This window comes from Ursus americanus, chromosome 3 (genome assembly GCF_024610735.1).
Source record: "Ursus americanus isolate L20-20 chromosome 3, mUrsAme1.1.p, whole genome shotgun sequence".
Lineage (NCBI taxonomy): Eukaryota > Metazoa > Chordata > Mammalia > Carnivora > Ursidae > Ursus > Ursus americanus.
In genome coordinates this window covers 58,440,396-58,458,347 of record NC_142129.1, presented here as the reverse complement: position 1 = coordinate 58,458,347, position 17,952 = coordinate 58,440,396, and the positions used below count along the sequence as shown (strand labels likewise).

General features: G+C 34.7%; 1 protein-coding gene across 6 annotated transcripts in view; it reads right to left on the bottom strand.

Moving 5' to 3' along the window:
- The window catches only part of DGKB (diacylglycerol kinase beta), a 682,497-nt gene that overhangs the window by 361,155 nt on the left and 303,390 nt on the right, over nt 1-17,952 (bottom strand). For all 6 annotated transcript variants that reach the window (XM_087861011.1, XM_087861009.1, XM_087861012.1 and 3 more), the window contains one exon: nt 13,549-13,709. In XM_087861011.1, coding sequence (XP_087717137.1) covers nt 13,549-13,709 — 161 coding nt within the window. The remainder of the gene's footprint in view (nt 1-13,548; nt 13,710-17,952) is intronic.

Here is a 17,952-nt window from a genome sequence, read left to right as displayed (position 1 = left end):
CTTAAGATAAATAACCTATTTCAGAAGCAAATGCCCTAGGAGAGAGCAACTTCCAACAAAAATATGAAGTTGACTTTACAGGAAAAACATTTTATACCAGTATAGCATTAATGTCATTCTAAATTTCTTCTTGTCATAAAATGGGGAAAAATGCATTTCAAAACAATGTCTTTCTACAATGAGAATTATAGTCTTCATTTGATTAACTTGTAATTTCTCAAATATATAATCCAAGTTCCTCATTTAGGAATCACATAACAATTATTATTGTCTGCATTACAATGGAATTATCTTTAGACCAACAGAATTAGCCAAAACAAATTTAAAGGTGGTAGCTTTAAAATTATATAATGTTTATAATAAGGAGGTAGATGAAGTGGACAAATCAAAGAAAACTGGATTTTAGAAAACAGATTATGATCATTTTCAGACCCAATTTTATTGATTTCAGGACCAGACAAAGAACTCTATGTTCCTATCCAGTCTGTGATCATAACTACATTTCTACATTTATTTCCTTTGTATTTTCAGCGAGGAATAGGAAAATATATAATGTAAGAAAGGGCTGATGCTAAAGGAATTCTGATTGGTAACTATTCCACTAACTTGAAATTTATGGTTATGAGAATTAAGCAGTCATATTTTTCCTACACTGGCGGAATAAGAGGCTCTTAGTGACTGAGTAAGGCTGAAGGATATTAAATCATAACCATGCAAATATCTATTTGATAGAACATTTGGGTGGTGATATATATGGTGCACTAAAAGTCCACTTGTCTTTGTCAGATTTCTTCCAGACGCAGAGAGTAATTCCACAGTGAGTATAGACCCACTTCCAATTTCAGAAGTACTAATGTGGATAAGGTTTTCATTTTCATGTTGGCTTTCACTTTTTACACAGTGTGTGATACTAATTTGTTTCTGGATATGTTCTACAAAAATTGGAGGACCCTTCCAGAAGCCTTTGAAATTCTTATTGCCTCACTTGTTTCTGCTCGCAGTGCTGACTTCTGTGTTGAAGAGTGTCCAAATTGGAACTTACTGGGATGATTAACAGCTGCTACAAAATCAATACTCTATGTAGGGAAAACAGAATTGGGCTAAGATGGTCTTACATGAGCACTATTCTGTGGCAGAATATCTATCTATGTCAGCAAGCCAAATATAATTTATGTTGGTGGAAGCATTTCCATGGATATAATCCATGGGCTTTTCAGACTCGACCTCAGAGACCTAGGGGGTGAGGAAGATAATTCATAGGTTTTAATTATGCATAATTATGCATATTCTCAGTTGCAAAAATGATCACTGTTACACTTAGAAAGAAATCGGTTTACTTAAATCATTCATTATTTTAACATTTATCATGGTTGAAACACTAAGTCATACTATTATTGCTATTAGCAATCTGCTTCTAAATGAGTCTTATATTTTTTTCTCTACAAATTAAATTGAAAGCTAATACAGATATTTGTGTTTTGATTTATGATATACTGATGCTCCAATTACAGGACGGTAAGGTAATTGCTGACATATGCCCTAAAAATCCTTTTATTTCTGTAGGACTAAATTTTTTATAATAAATTATTATACTATCTACAATAACTTGATATTATAACCTTACAAGATAAATATGCTAACAGTTTAAAGAGAAAAAATTAATTCCCTGAACAATTACTTTCTTTTATTTCACCTTCAAGCAAAGATATATATGCTTAATATTTTACCTCCAATATACTGGAATTAACAACTCTTTCTGGCACAATGTTCATCTTTGTATCTATTATAATGCTTATCCCAGAAGTCAGAGCAGGCAGCTAGTCAGTATTTGTGTAATGAACTAATGGATGAACTCCTTTGGAACTAAAATACTAAGCAGCACTAGGGCACTAAGCTATGATAACTCAGTATTTTAGATTTTTTACATTGATATAAAGTACAGCATACCGTCAGAGGTTAAGATATGTTTATTCAACAATACAGTTTACAGATGCTAGTAAGAGGCCCATAAAAGGAGCATTTTCCTGATCTGTTTGACTCAATCTTCCATCAGGAATACCTATGAGTACTAACACTCTTCTCCCTGGTACTGCATGTAATATTCTCCTTACTACAATATTGCATGTGTTGGTTGGGTGAAGGATACATCACAGGGCAGGAAAAAATTAATGCATAAAGGGACTTAAAATACTTCGTGTGTGTCTGTGAGGCATCTGCCATTAATTTGAACTTCATCCCTTGCATATTAAATATGTAATCTCTCTTGCTTTCTGTGCCTTTGGGAAAAGTGAATATTTCTGAACACAGAGCAATCATGGATTATGGATTCTATTATTCCCAGATGTTTGGGCTTCCTATCAGTATTTTATCGAGAAACTGATACTTGAGTCCAAAGCCAAAATGACAAAAGCATGAGAAGTCAGGGTTAGTGTTGTAATGACTTGGGAAAATCAGCTATCCACAAAAACACAAAGCTGGAAAATTAAACTAATGAGACTGGTCTTAAGGCTAATACTGAGGGCCTTGAGACCCTTGGGATACATAAGGCCCAATCCCCAAAGGGAAGATAGCCAAAGAGAAACTGGAACTTTAAGAAGTAAATGGAAAAAAAAAAAAACAAAACACTAATTCAAAGAGACATATGTACCCCCATGTTCACTGCAGCATTATTTACAATAGCCAAGATACAGAAACAACCAAAGAGTCCATCAATGGATGAATAGATAAAAAAGATGTAGTGTATATATACAATGAAATACTACTCAGTGATGAAAAAGAATGTCATCTTGCCATTTTCAACGACACAAATGGACCATGAGGGCATTATGCTATGTGAAATAAGTCAAACAGAAAAACAAATACATATGACCTCACTTACATGTGGAACCTAAAAAAATGAAAACAAAACAAAACAAAACAAAATAAAAAACCAAGCTCATAAATAGAGAGAACAGATCAGCGGTTGCTGGAGGAGCCAAATGGGTCAAAAGGTATAAACTTCCAGCTAATAAAATAGTCACGGCGATATAAAGACACTATCCTACTCTCTAAGTCACTTTCCACCATAGTACCTACAAATGGCGACTAAATGAGAACTCAAGTTTTGCCAGCCTTATTCTCTAATACTGATTTTCATTTTATCATCATCCAATGTTTAGAAGAGTGTCGACAACATAATGGATGCTCACATAAAAAAATTAAATTGCTGTACAAATGAAGAAATGAAAGGACATGAAAATGTGCAGAACAACAAAAAAAGAATCAATAGAACAGCAATTATACTTTAGTAAAGTCTATCCACTTATAATGTGATCTAAGCAAATAAAATCACACCAAATCTCGTATCATTTTAAATTCTGCAAGAGGTGGGGATATAAAGCAGGTTAAAAGTGAATTTGAGAATTTAAGTATCATGGTAGTAGGTTTGAAAACATTTAAATACATGTGAATAATCCTGTGAAATTTAAAATATCTTTTATTTTTTACTTATTATTTTTTTAAGATTTTTTTTTAAGATTTTATTTATTAATTTGACAGAGAGAGACAGCCAGCGAGAGAGGGAACACAAGCAGGGGGAGTGGGAGAGGAAGAAGCAGGCTCCCAGCGGAGGAGCCTGTTGTGGGGCTCGATCCCAGGACGTTGGGATCACACCCTGAGCTGAAGGCAGACGCTTAACGACTGTGCCACCCAAGCGCCCCATATTTTTTAAAGATTTTATTTATTTATTTGAGAGAGAGCACAAATGGGCAGAGGGAGAAAGAAACACACTCACTGCTGAGCCAGAAGGCTGTTGCAGGGCTGGATCCCAGCACCCTGATATCATGACCTGAGCTGAAGGCAGATGTTTCACTGACTGAGCCACCCAGCTCCCTCAATCCTGTGAAATTTTAAAGGTTACCCATTGTCCCATAATATTTTTGAATTAAGAAGAGAAAGTTTCATTTCCCTTTCCACACCTCCACAATCCAGAGGTTAATATTTTGAACATATACTTACTGGTTTGTTTGTTTTTTTTTTTTTTTTGAGATTTATTTATTTATTTGAGAAAGAGAGCAAGGACTGGTGCAAGGGGAGGGGCAGGAGGAGAGGGAGAGAATCTTAAGCAGACTCCCTGCTGAGTAAGGAGCTAGATCTCACAACCCTGAGATCATGCATGAGCTGAGATGAAATCAAGTCAGATGCTTAAACGACTGAGCCACCCAGGCCCTCCTATTTACTGACTCTTTTACAAGTTCTTAGACCCCGAACTATATAAAACCATTCATATTTTATCGCCATCATCATCCCTAACATTTATTAAGTACCAGTGCTACATATCATTTGGAGCCTGCAACTCAATCCCCACAACTTCTTTAAGAAAGCCTCTATTATCATCCCCATTCACGAAAGAAGAAACAGTGCTTACTTACGGACAATCTGCTTTTGTGATTTACCATTATACTTTTGGGACCTTTTTTCCTGTTGTATAACATCTAAAAATTGAGAGACTTTAAGGTTGCACACAATTGTATGTCATTAAATATAATTGGTGCAGCTTAGGCTTTTGTATTATTTCTTTAGAATGGATTCTTAGAAATGGGATTGATGGTTCAAAAGTTATTCACATTTTAAATTTTAACAAATGCAATCAAATTATTCTTCAAAGATTATTTGAATTTATAGATGACACAACAATGAATGTGTCTATTTTTGTACATACTTACTGACATTAGATATTATCGATCTTTGTGAATTTTAGTAGCCTGAAAGACAAAATATGATACCCACTGCATAATTTTGCATTTCCTTGTAAACTAATAACATTTGGAATATTTTTATGTGGCTATTCATTATAATTCTCATAGTCTTAGTCTGTTTTTCTATTAGATGCTTATTTTTTATTAAGAGTTCCTATTTTGTTTATTAACCCCCTGTTAATTACTTGTGTTGAAAATATTTTCATTGAATTTCAATTGTTAATGAATTTTAACATTTTTTTAAATGAAAGGTTATGAAAAATAATTATAATTTTCTTTTCCTTTATGGGCTCTAAGTTTCCTATTTGCTTGAGATAGGTTCTCCTATCCTAAGCAATATACTTCCATATTTTCTTCTAATATCTTTTAAGAGTATTACATTAATTTGCATTTTAATCTATTTGATGTATATTTCACATGGATATGAATGGGAATATAAATTCATTTTCATTCAAATTAGTAACCAATTATGTAACCTAATTTATTATGCACTTCATTTTTATTCAATGATGTGAAAATTCAACACTAAACAAACATTAAATCTCCTGGAATGTAGTGATGCAATTTTTTTGCTCTAATTTTTTATATTCCCTTCCATTTATCTGTTTGTACCACTATAGTTAAGTTACAGTCACTTGGTAGTATTTTGCACATAGGAAGGAAATTGGCCATTGTAGGACATTATTTCCAAAAAATTAGAAAGACAATATTGCCAATTGTAAATTACCATTTATCAAAACAACTATCAATAATCCTATAAGAATTCTCAGTAGCAACAGACTAAATGTATAAATTAATTTGAGGCAACTTGATTCCTTAATATTAAATATTCCCTTGTAGGAACATGAGATGACTTATTATTTAGGTTCTATTTTATAATTCTGAATAAAATTAGTTTTCCCCATATAGGCTGGATATATATTTTTTAAGATTTCATTTATTTATTTGTCAGAGAGGGAGGGAGAGAGAGAAAGCACAAGCAGGGGGAGTGGCAGGCAGAGGGAGAAGCAGGCTCCCCGCTGAGGAAGGAGCCAGAGGTGGGACTCAACCCTAGGACACTGGGATCATAACTTGAGCAGAAGGCAGATGCCCAACCAACTGAGCCACCCAGGCCTCCCTAGGTTGGATAGTTTTCTTATTAAATATAAACCTTGGTATTTTGTAGTTTTCTGATATTTTTAACTAAATTCTATTTATATATATATATATATATATATATATATATAGTATATTAACTGTTAATTTTGTAAAAGAAAACTACATGGTCATTTTTTTTGGTACACTTATCTAGTCTTTGGCACCTTATATTGATTCACTAATTTTCAGTTCATGCATATTTACTATATTATGTCATCATATAACTTTCAAAGAATAATAATCTTGTCTCTTACTTTTCAAGATATATAACTTAATTAAATTAGCTCACTTTTCTAAAAGTGTTAGAAAAATTCCTGTATTCTTCCTGATTTTATTTGGAATGCCTTTAGTATGCCACTATTAATATGATATTAATTACTAATTTGTAGAAAAGGTTTTACATATTATCAATAGTTTTTAATTATGAAGAATGACAAACCTGGTTTTTCCTTAAATTAAATAATTACGCTAATATTTACCCACTTGGCTTTCTTAAAATCTTAGTCAATAGATTTTAGTCCTTAAACACCTAAATTTATTTGCTAATTATGTTGTTTTTAACTATGACATTGATATTTACATGTGTTTTCTTTTTTGGGTTGTTCATGAGGTAGTGATATTAAGATCTGCAAGCTATCTAAAATGAATGGGAAAACATCCCGTTTTAAGTCTACATTCTTTTTTTAAAGATTTTTATTTATTTGAGAGAGAGCACATGAGCAGCAGGAGGGAAAGAAAGAGGGAAAGAATCTCAAGCTGACTCCGTGCTGAACACAGAGCCCTACCACAGAGGTCTTGAAATCACTACGCTGAGATCATGACCTCAGCTGAAACCAAGAGTAGGATGATTAACCGACTGAGCCACCCAGGCATTCTGAAATGACTTTGAACACGTAAGAATTATTTGTGCTGTGCAAGATCATTTTTCAATGACAACAGTACTACTAAAGCAGTTCTTTTACTACATTTTACTTTTTCGTCTTTGTATGCTTAGAGTAGGGGTTCTCAAAGCATGATCCTAGAAGAGCAATACTGGGATCACCTAGGAACTTACTAGAACCGTAAATTTTGGGGCCCCATCTCAGACCTAAGGAAAGAGAAAGGCAGGGTATGAGGATCATCAATCAGGAGTTCAACAAGCCCTCCAGCTGATTCTAATCCATACTCAGTTTAACAACTACCGGCTTAGATTTTGCTACTCCTTCCTCTTCAGCAAATTTCAGCTATCTGTATTTGAATGCAAAATAATCAATTTCTTCCATATGATAAAGCTTAACGACATAAAGATGCAAACCACATACTCATAATTACTTAAATATTTTCCATAGCTGTATATCTTCAAACTTATTATGCTGCGTATTTAATTTCTGTTAAAAAACATACATATTCTTGGAGAGTTAACACCACCAAAATGGCAGAGTAGGACTTTTCAGCTATCACCCCCCAGAGAACAGCGAAAGCGACAACCACTCACAGACGAGTACCTTTGCGGAAGTCAGAGAGCCCAGTGAAGTTCCAGGACACCACCGGCGCAAAAGTCCAAGAATAGAGGGAGGAGGGCAAGAACAGTCCGACTTTCCCTGCCACGCTCATTCCCCGAGGTGGCACAGCTCAGTTCCAAGAGCACTGACCCTCAGCACCGAGATTTCTCTCACCGGAGGAAGTGTTGTGTGTGCGCAGCTTCCCAAGCCTTGCTGCACGCTGCCGGACACACCACTTCTTTTTTGCCTCACCCAGCATACTGAAATCTCAGATCCCCACAACACCCTCCCCCGCGCCAGAACGTGCCCCCGAGCGTGCCCCGCCCCAGAGCGTGCCCTCGTGCGCGGAAAGGCAAGCCTTGGCCGTGAGCATGTGCAGACTGCTAGGTCGACGGCGGGATTGCAGGAAGGCACGTAAATTTCAGCATCCTAAGGCACTGCCCTCGTGAAAACACACAGGAGCCTCACAATAATACCCAGGCAGGCTTTGCGGTTGGAGAGAAGGAAAGGGAAATTGATAAATACCCAGCCCATTTCTGCTACATGCAATCTTAAGAATTAGCCTCTTTTCCCCGCCCTAAGATGCGGGGAATAAGCCATCTATAGAAAAACTCTGAGAAAGCCTCAGATGCACTAACTGGGTTGACTGAAGCCAGTGAGTAAAGAGTAGAGGACTACTTCTTCAAGTACAGTCTGTGGATTTGGAAGCAGCGCTGTAAGCCCCCTCCAGTTCCTCTTAGCAGTGGTCTCGGAGTGGCCCTGCCTGCACAGGACCCGAAGGGGGACATGCTCATCCCATCCGTGACCCACAGGCAAGCTTGCCAACATCCCCTCTGAGGGGGGATACTGAAGTAGCCCTCATTCAGGTCTAGCCGCTTTCAGCTCCGACTTTTTAGTAAACCTGCATGTTTGTATTTCCTGAGGTTTGCACTTACCAAGAATCATTTTTGTTGTTTCCAACAGTTAATACCAACTTTGGTTTCTATTATAATTAGATAATCTAATCACATGTTATATAAAAGGAGATTATGATTACAGGCAGAAAAAGGTTTTTTTTTTTTTTATATGGAAACGAAGATTTGGGAAGATGTGATATAAATGCAATGCCGAAACTGCTATAGAATTATATAATCTTTGCTTAGAATTACCTGCAAGAAAAATCATTATAAAGGATTTAACTATTGTAAAAATCTAGATGGATTTTATACTCAGATTGCATCTTGTGTCTTTTAAATTTTTATTCCACTTAAAAGAAACTACAAATGGAAATTATTAGATGGATTATTATTGAATGTGATTTACAAAGACAGACTTTGTAGAACCCCAGATCCACATTCAAAAAAATCTTAGCTGGACCTATAAGGGAAGATTGGCCAATTCAATTTTAAGTTTTAGGTTAAAATGTTAAAAATTCTGGGATGCCTGGATGGTTCAGTTGGTTAAGCATTTGCCTTTGGCTCAGGTCATGATCTCAGGGTCCTGAGCTCAGGTCTGGCTTCCTACTCAGCGGGGAGCCTGCTTCTCCTTCTTTCTGTTCCTCACTCACACTATCCCTCATTCTCTCTCTCTCAAATAAATAAATAAATAAAATCTTTAAAAGACTTCTTTTTAATTAAAAATTCTATGTATCATTTTTATGACACTTTTAATAGGTAGAAGAGCTCCTGTTGTACATAAATTGGACTACTTCATTTCCTGATTATAATCATTAAATCACTTAATGGCCCCCCTTTTTTTTGTAATAATATTTTTTTATTATGTTAGTCACCATACAGTACATCCCTGGTTTTTGATGTAAATTTCCATGATTCATTAGTTGCGTATAACACCCAGTGCACCATGCAATACGTGCCCTCCTTACTACCCATCACCAGCCTATCCCATTCCCCCACCCCCCTCCCCTCTGAAGCCCTCAGTTTGTTTCTCAGAGTCCATAGTCTCTCATGCTTCATTCCCCCTTCTGATTACCCCCCCCTTTCTTTATCCCTTTCTTCTCCTACCGATCTTCCTAGTTCTTATGTTCCATAGATGAGAGAAACCATATAATAATTGTCTTTCTCTGCTTGACTTATTTCACTTAGCATTATCTCCTCCAGTGCACTTAATGGCCCCTCTTGAAAGACAAACACCACACATTGGCTTCCAAGAGTCTTCAAGACAAGTCAGCAGCCACCTCTGCAACAGCCCTTTTTTGTCAATCCATTCCACCTTCCGCCCTATGTTCCAGGCACATGGACCTTTCAGGTCAGTGAACACATCAATTTTTTTCTCACCTCAATCTCTTCACATATAGGTATACCTGCTTGCTATGTTCTGTCCATCTCTTTTGTGGCCAGCTCACTTGTGTATTCCTCAGAAGAAGGTAGAAGTGAGCTCTTCTACATATTAAATGCATCTTCTTTTCTGGGCTTTCCCTGACCATGAGATCTAAAATTATCCCTTATTCTAGCGCAAGATAACTTTAGTTTCCTTTCATTAAATTTATCATAATTCTCCAAAAAAATTGTATTTGTGCATTTGTTTTTTAATGCTTCTTTTTACCATTAAACTCTAAGTTCTAATAATGAGGTGATCTCTTTAACTCATTCCTAGAACTCTAGGGCCTGACCGCCCCCCCCAAAAAAGACTTAGTTTTGTTTATTAAACAAATGAATAAAGAATCAACAATAAGGATTAAAGTAATATATGTGATATGCTGGTGATACAGTGTGTGGACAGTTTTCTTCCTGGGATTTTTGAGATTATCTGTAATCATTTTAAAGTGCAAAATCAGAATGAAAGCTGGCACATACCAGTTGTTCTTTGTTAATTTCTATAATCTGTGCTTCGAATTTATAGCGGTTTAGCCTTTCATGACAACTCTCTCTCACCTTACTATAATGTTAAGTTAGCAATTACATATATTTCTTCCATCTATTCACTGCCCATCCTCAAACAGTATTTGGCACATAGCAGGTGCTATGTAATTATGTTGTAATTGAAGGACCACCACTGTACAAGAATATCTATTTTTGGAGCTAATTATGATTTCAGGATTATTTGCAATTGTTCTGGCTAATATTGGAAAGTATTACACAGAAGGAATTAGCAGAAATGGGCTGGGTATTTACCAATTTCCCTTTCCTTCCTACGCAGACAGTTCCTTCCCCAGCTTCCTTAAAATTAGGCACAGCCAAATGATTAATATATGGCCAATGGGTTATTAGTGGAGCATTTTCTGGGCCTGGCCCATAACCATTCCCCTCCTATAGCCCACTCTTTCTTTGTCACCCGGTTGTTGATTAGATAGGGCGCTGAGTAGCTAGAGGAGTGTGGAGCCCCAAGACGGAAGGAGACTTGATCACTAACCAAGTGGACTAGAACCTCTCTCCAAACATTAACCTATGCTGTTCTATTATGTGAGGGAAGAACTAATTTTTAACTGTTAGCAGACCATTAATATTTTGGGAGTTTTGTACCAATACTCAACCCACTATAATACAAGGTGTATATACTAATGTATATGAAGATAATTATTTATGTATTTCTGACCGTCAAAGGTTTTTCTAAAAATTTGAAGCAATTTCTGTGTAATGTGTAAGACACTTATGGTCAATAAATGAAGGACAATAGGGACAATAGTTGAAATAATGGAAACCGCGCTGATCATATAGTCAAACTTTGAGATCGCCTAGTAACTAGCAGGTAGTGAGGTTCTAAGAGCTAATTTCAAATACAAAGCATGTGCTATCTTAATCTTTCCCATGTTGGTGATAACAAAAAGTTGAAATGCCTCCTCATCCTTTCTGTACTCCAATTCCACACTTTTTATATATTCAGGAATAGCTTGAGATAGAGAATTCATTTCATTTTATTGTTTTCTGGATTCAGTGATTGAGACAGAGGAACACAAGTCGCTAAGTAGAAGGTGGCCTTGCTGAATGACAGACCAAAAAGGGCCCTAGTAGCCTGTATATCCTAGGCTAAGTGAGAATTCTTATACGGGGGCAAAGGAGACAAAAGAAGGGTCGGCAGATATTAAAAGCTGAATGCCTAAAGTTATGGGTGTTCCCCAAGGAACACACAGATCCAGTGACAAACTGGAAGACTTACTGGCTCAGACTTACTGAGCACAAATTCTGATCAATCATGCCGACACAGGGGTGATCCCCAGGAAGCCAGGATTAAGATAGAAACAAAAATTAAAAAGACAAAACAAAACAAAACGGAGTCACACGCCACAGGAGAGCAGGGCTCCACATAATTAGCGTGGTCAAGTCACTAAACAAACACTGGAACAACCATAACCACTGTTGAGTGGATCCAAATCCGAAGTTCTTATAATAAATTATATAAAATATCCCATTCCCAACAAAATATTAGCAGACATGCAGAGAAATAGCAAAATGTGGCACATAATTTGGGGCATATTTGTCTTGAATGTGGTTCAGATGTTATTAAACTCTCTGAGGAGCTTCGGATTTTGAACTTAGCAGACAAAAACTTCACAACAACCATATTAAATATGTCAAAAGAACTAAAATAAAGCATGTTTAAAGAATAAAGGAAAGCATAACAACGATTCCTCAAAAGAAAATACCAATTAAAAACATAGAAATTATAAAAAAAGAACCAAATGGAAACTCTTCAGTTAAATAGTATATTAACCAAAACAAACAAACAAAAATACACCAAAGGAACCCAGGAGAATGGCATTATTCCTAATATCCAAAGACTCAAAACAATCTAAATTGCCATCAATTGGTGAATGGCTATGTTTATATGTGATATGGCCATACAATGGGATACTACTCAGCAATAAAAAGGAATACAGTATTCATGCAGTTCATATGGGTGAACTTCAAAAATATTATGTGAAATGAAAGAAGCCAGATGCAAAAGACTATATATTATATGATTTCTTTTATATGAAAGATCCATAAAAGGTAGTTCTTAGATGCAGAATATTAGTTATTGCTTAAAGCTGAGGGAAGAAGCCAGAACTGATTACAAATGGATATGAGCGTTCTTGTTTAGGTAATGAAAATCCTCTAAAATTGGATGGATTTAGTAAAATCATTGAAAGCTTCATTTAAAATGAGTGAATTAGGTTGTGTGTAAGTTACATGTCAGTAAAGATGTTAAAAAGATTATTATGCACATTCATATCAAAGATAAACAGGAGGAATTTTATGAATCAAATGTGTTACATTTTTCTTGCAAATAATAACTATGATAGTATTAGTAATGATTGCATATTTAGCCTTCATTATGTACTATTATTAGAGGCTCTTTAAATATATAAACACATTATCTGTAACAATGAGAGAAAAAAATAATGCCATCATGATAAAGATAAATAAATGGACATTAAAAAAAGTATTGCTAAAGGACCCTTGCTCAGGCAGCTTAACTTCCTAAGTTCATGGATTCAGTCAGTGCCTTTTATAATCTGCTAGTGGTGTGTGTGTGTGAGCGTGTGTGTGTGTGTGTCTGTGTATGCACATGACAGAGAAAGACATGAGAGTAATACGGAGACATATATGTTAAATGGTATATAATTTTGTACACAATATATTTTAAGAATTCATAACTACCAGGTAATATAAATGTACACATGTATAAAACCACTGTTAAAATTATTAATTGTTTAGGAATTAAAATTATAATATCTATTTTAATTGGCAAATGATATTTTGCTTTCAGTCTAAGATTTTTCAAGAAATTAAGTGAAAAGTTAGCCTTTTGACTTATTAACCACTTTAGAATCGTAGTAGCATTTTTCTTAGACTTCAGACTGAACCATAAATTTTAAAATGATGTCTATTTGTAAAAACCTAATAGGTTATAATATTTTAATACATATCACAAAATAAGATAAAATTTGATTCATCGACTTCACATTTTAACTAATGTGGAGCTTTAGCCTATATTCTAAAACATAATTATTTTACAAACCATTCTACCCTTTATTTTAGTAACACAGTCAAGTCAATTGCAAAAAAAGTTTCTTTCTTTTGTTTAACGCATGAAAATTTCATCTATTGCTGATTCTCGGACTTTGAAACGATACATAAACTTTATTTGCACATTAAAGAGGTGTTTTGTTGACACAAAAATAAATTATTTATAATCAGCAAATCTTTGTAGTATATGAGTTTAAACACAGTGATTATTCTGGACTGGTTAAAAGAACATTTAGTGCAAAATCTTACCACGCCAATGGAAAAGTAATTATTGATGATACTGTAAGGCACTGGGTCTCCCTTCTCATCTTTGTCATTAGGTATGACTTCAAACTTCCACCTGTCCAACATGATTTCTGTGCTGTTTTCAATGTCTTTTAGGATTTTCATCAGATTCTCACCTTCATAACCTAATAAAAAAAAATCGTCTTGAGAAAAAATATTACCAAATAACAAAAGCTGTATTTATATGTGTTTGAGTGTGTGTATATGGATGTCTCATTCTGAAGCCAAACAATGCATTTTACAGCAAATTCTAACACAGATAAAGAATTAACTATAATGGTAAGCTCATACAAATATTTTATTTTTAGCTTCAATTTGCAACTCATACTTCTCTCCTATGGTGCCAATTCTCAGTATACTCAAATGCCAAATGAACATCTCCATGGCATACCCCCACAAAACTTCCTATCAATGTATTCAAAAAGAAATTAATGATCTGCTTCTCTATCTTCTTCCTGTTAACTCTCTTTCAGACAGGCAACACTCTCTACCCAGTTGCGGGAGTAAAAAGCTTGGATGCAATTTCAGACTTGTCCCTTTCATCCTTCCGTGATCCTCACACTGTACCCTCTAGTGATACAGAACTGTTTGCAGTTTAAGTAGAAGGTCCTTCTCTTTTTCATTTTGTGCCATTTCTTCTCTTGTTCTATATAGCCAGAGTATCCCTTTTCTTTTGGTTGCCTTGCTTCTGCTCCTGCTGTAAGTTTTATATTTGATAGCACCTCTTTCCAGAAGCCACCCTCCCAAAACAATGGATTCTCTACAGTTCCACAGCACACAGTTCTCCAAACTAGCCCTACCTCGGAACTAGTACACTGCATTATAGTTACTCGCATCTTTCTCACTACAAGTTTCTTTTACCAGGTGTGCCCTAGAGTAAATGCTCGACAAATCTAGTTTTAATGGATCTACTGCAGATAATCAGCATGGCCTGAAAATAAAGTTATTCCTTCATATTGTATTTTCTCTTAGATGTATCTATCTATACAACATTATAGTTCAAACTGTAGCCTAATCCTAGTTGTGTTAATCTTTGCTTTTAATCTCCCTAAATAGTGTCCTCTGCAAAACCTTCTGTTGATTGTGAGAATTAAATGAGAAAATGCATGAAGTTCTTAGTACATGAAGCATAACAATAGAAAGTTCTCAACCATATAATGATAACAGAATTTGAGTTATTGTACTAAGTTAAATAATAACTCTCTCTTCACTCTACACACAGACACAAACACACATTCTTGAATTGATATTTTGAGTTGGAACAATATTTTCATAGATTTTTTTTTCTGTGTGCAACTTTGGTCTATATTTTAATAATGTATTCATTGAACAAGTAAATGCCGGAGGCTATGAGTCCTCATTAGAGGTGTTAGCTGGAAAAACTAATTGGGTTAAAAGAAAAAAGAAGAGGCACCGTAATATGCCAACATTATCTAAAGATAAATAAATTACATTTATGTATTTGTTGAATTAATTATTAGAAGTTCAAGGTAGCCAGAATCTAGGAGGGCCTATTTAGGCACCCACCATTACTTTTTATCTTACACAGGTAAAATAGTTATGTACTAGCTAATACATACAACAAAGAGTACAACAAACAATGACTAGACAGATATAAGCATTAAAAGTACCAAATAGGATTTTAATAAATGTTATATTGCGTTTTGTGACATACTTCAAAAACTATGAATATACATAATAACTTGTGTATAATTGCACTCAGTACAAAACTGAATTATTTAAAGTACAAGATTATAATAATTAAACTTATGTATATTTCACATTTTTAATAGTTCTACCCTCATTCTTGAAGTTTAATTTCTTCTAAATTTTTAATTTCTTTTAAAAGTAATAAACATGAGCCTCCAAATACATTTTATATATGTTTTCCCCATTGAACTGGATAAAAAAGTTAAGTATATTCACCTCTTTTGCAAATTCTACTCATTTGAAAATAAGTATGATTTTCAGACATAAATGGATTTACACATATTAATGTACTATCATATGGTATAATATAGCATAGAAGTACACTATAATATATAATATGATATTTATATATACACATTCAGCAGATACACAAGCAAATAATAATTATTTAAATAAAATTTTGAGCTTGTCCCCAGCTACATCTCAAGTTAATAGCAGCATGATTCAATATAACACTAGAAAAATGCAGGAACAGCAACTGACCAGGCGAGAACGAAGTAGGAATGGATTTATTGAAAATTACTTACCAAAGCTAGATTCTACTATAGCCACCCACCTTAAAATCCTTAGTGATGGTTATGTTCTCTAAGTTTTTATGGGTAAGTATGAAAAAGGCTAATATCAATTAGCCTCCTAGCCAAGTAAAAATGGAAAGAGATAGGCCATAAATCTATTTTGAGAATCATAGCATCTGCAGGTCAGAGCTAATTTACAAAGGTGACAAATTCCAAACTGTAGTCCCCATTTGAACAAATGCCTACACCCTTATTGTATTTATCTATGCTCGAGCTTGTTAAATAATGATTCATAGCTACAAACAGGATTGCAAAGCTCAAGATCATATTTTTTTAAAAAAAGACATATTAAACTTATAAAATATAGAAGTAAAAGCTTATTCCCAGAAAAGAATGATGTTATTTTGCTTCCATTATTTTGATTTAAACCTATAATCACTCTAGGCTAAGAAACTAAATTAAAACATAATTAGTATTTATTTTCTATTTAATGATGTGATGTTATTACCAAATCTATCTAAAAAAGCCACAGAAATTTTTAAAAAGGAAAGAAAGCCACATAAAGGAAAGCAACAATATAGATTTGTCAGTGTGTGCTCCATCTAAAACTCTTACACTCTTACTCTTCATGAACCATTTTTCCTGAAATAATCTTAAATTCTAGTTAGCCTCTTACTAGAAAAATTGCAAAGAGAATGTACATTAAGTATTTGCAAATGCCCTAGGACATCCCGCGTTCTTAGTGTTATATTTTCCCAAATATATTCTTGTAAAAAATAAGCTTCAAGTCAATATATTCCAGTGACCTAGAGTGAACCAAATGATTATCGGTTGAATAAAGTCCTTTCTTTTCCAAATGCTAAGCATGATGATACTTGCTACAAATACAAAAAGTACTCAGCACAAACACGAGGGAAACAATGTAATGGTTAGTATAAGAACCTACAAGGTAGGCACTGTCCTTTTTTCAAGCTCTAATGAGGAATCTGAAGCCCATGGTTGGTAAGCAACTTGCTCAAAGTTAGTTACACACCTGGCAAGAAATAATCACACTTCACAGCATGTTTATCAGTAAACTCTACCAAATGGCATCCGCATTTTCCTCATCACTCAACTTAGGCATCTTGCAGTCCCCCTTAATACCTTGGTTTCCCCAAAGCCCCATATCCAATCCATGGACAGGTTCTACCAGTCCTTCCCCAAAACTAGAACTCCATTGTGTCTACTTGTCTCATTTCCATTACCACCACCCTGGTCCAGTCCCTTAATTCTCTAATTAGAAAAACTGTAACACAAGTTCTTATTTGGAAAACTATGATTCTCTATATTTTCACAATTTCTTAATTTTCTTGTTTATTTTATACCTCCCAGTTAATCTATTTTTGAAAACATAAATGTCATTGTGTCATGCTGCTTTTGAAACTCTTTCCAAGTTTCACTTTGTGCTTCAAATTCAATCAAACAGAATTCTTAACAAGACCACCAAGCCCCTGCATTATTTAGCTCTTGATTGTCTCTCCAATCTTATAGTAGTCACTCTGTCCCCCCGCCCCGCCACTCCATTCCTACCCACTGCCTCACAGATGATTCAAGAGTCGCGTCAGCCTCCCCTTAGCCCTTTCAATTTCAGAACCTACTTCTCCTTCTTTACATTTTAAATCTAGCCTAAAAGTTACTTCCTCAGAGTGACCTTCTTGGTCATTTAGCTGAATAGTTTCCCTCCACTACTCTCTAAATACGTTTTGAGTCTTACATAGCTTTGATCTTATTTTGTAATTGTATATTTTATTGTTCATTGATTTATTATCTGTGTACTCAATGAAAACATAATCTCCAAAAGGCAGGGACTTTTACTTATTTTTTCACTCCAAATACAGGACGTAAAACAGTGTCAACACATGCAAGGCACACACAGTTTATTATTAATATATGCTTTGGCATATACTACAATTTGTGTATCTTTGACTAATGATAATAATATATCTTAAATTATTTTATAAGAAAATCATTAGAAGATGCCTCAAATGGAACTTCTATGTCAATTTTGAGATTGGAGCCATTTACGAGTTTGGAATCTAAATGAAACTATTAATTTTCAAATATCAAAAGTATTTTTCAAAAGAATACACAAGAAGCCACATGT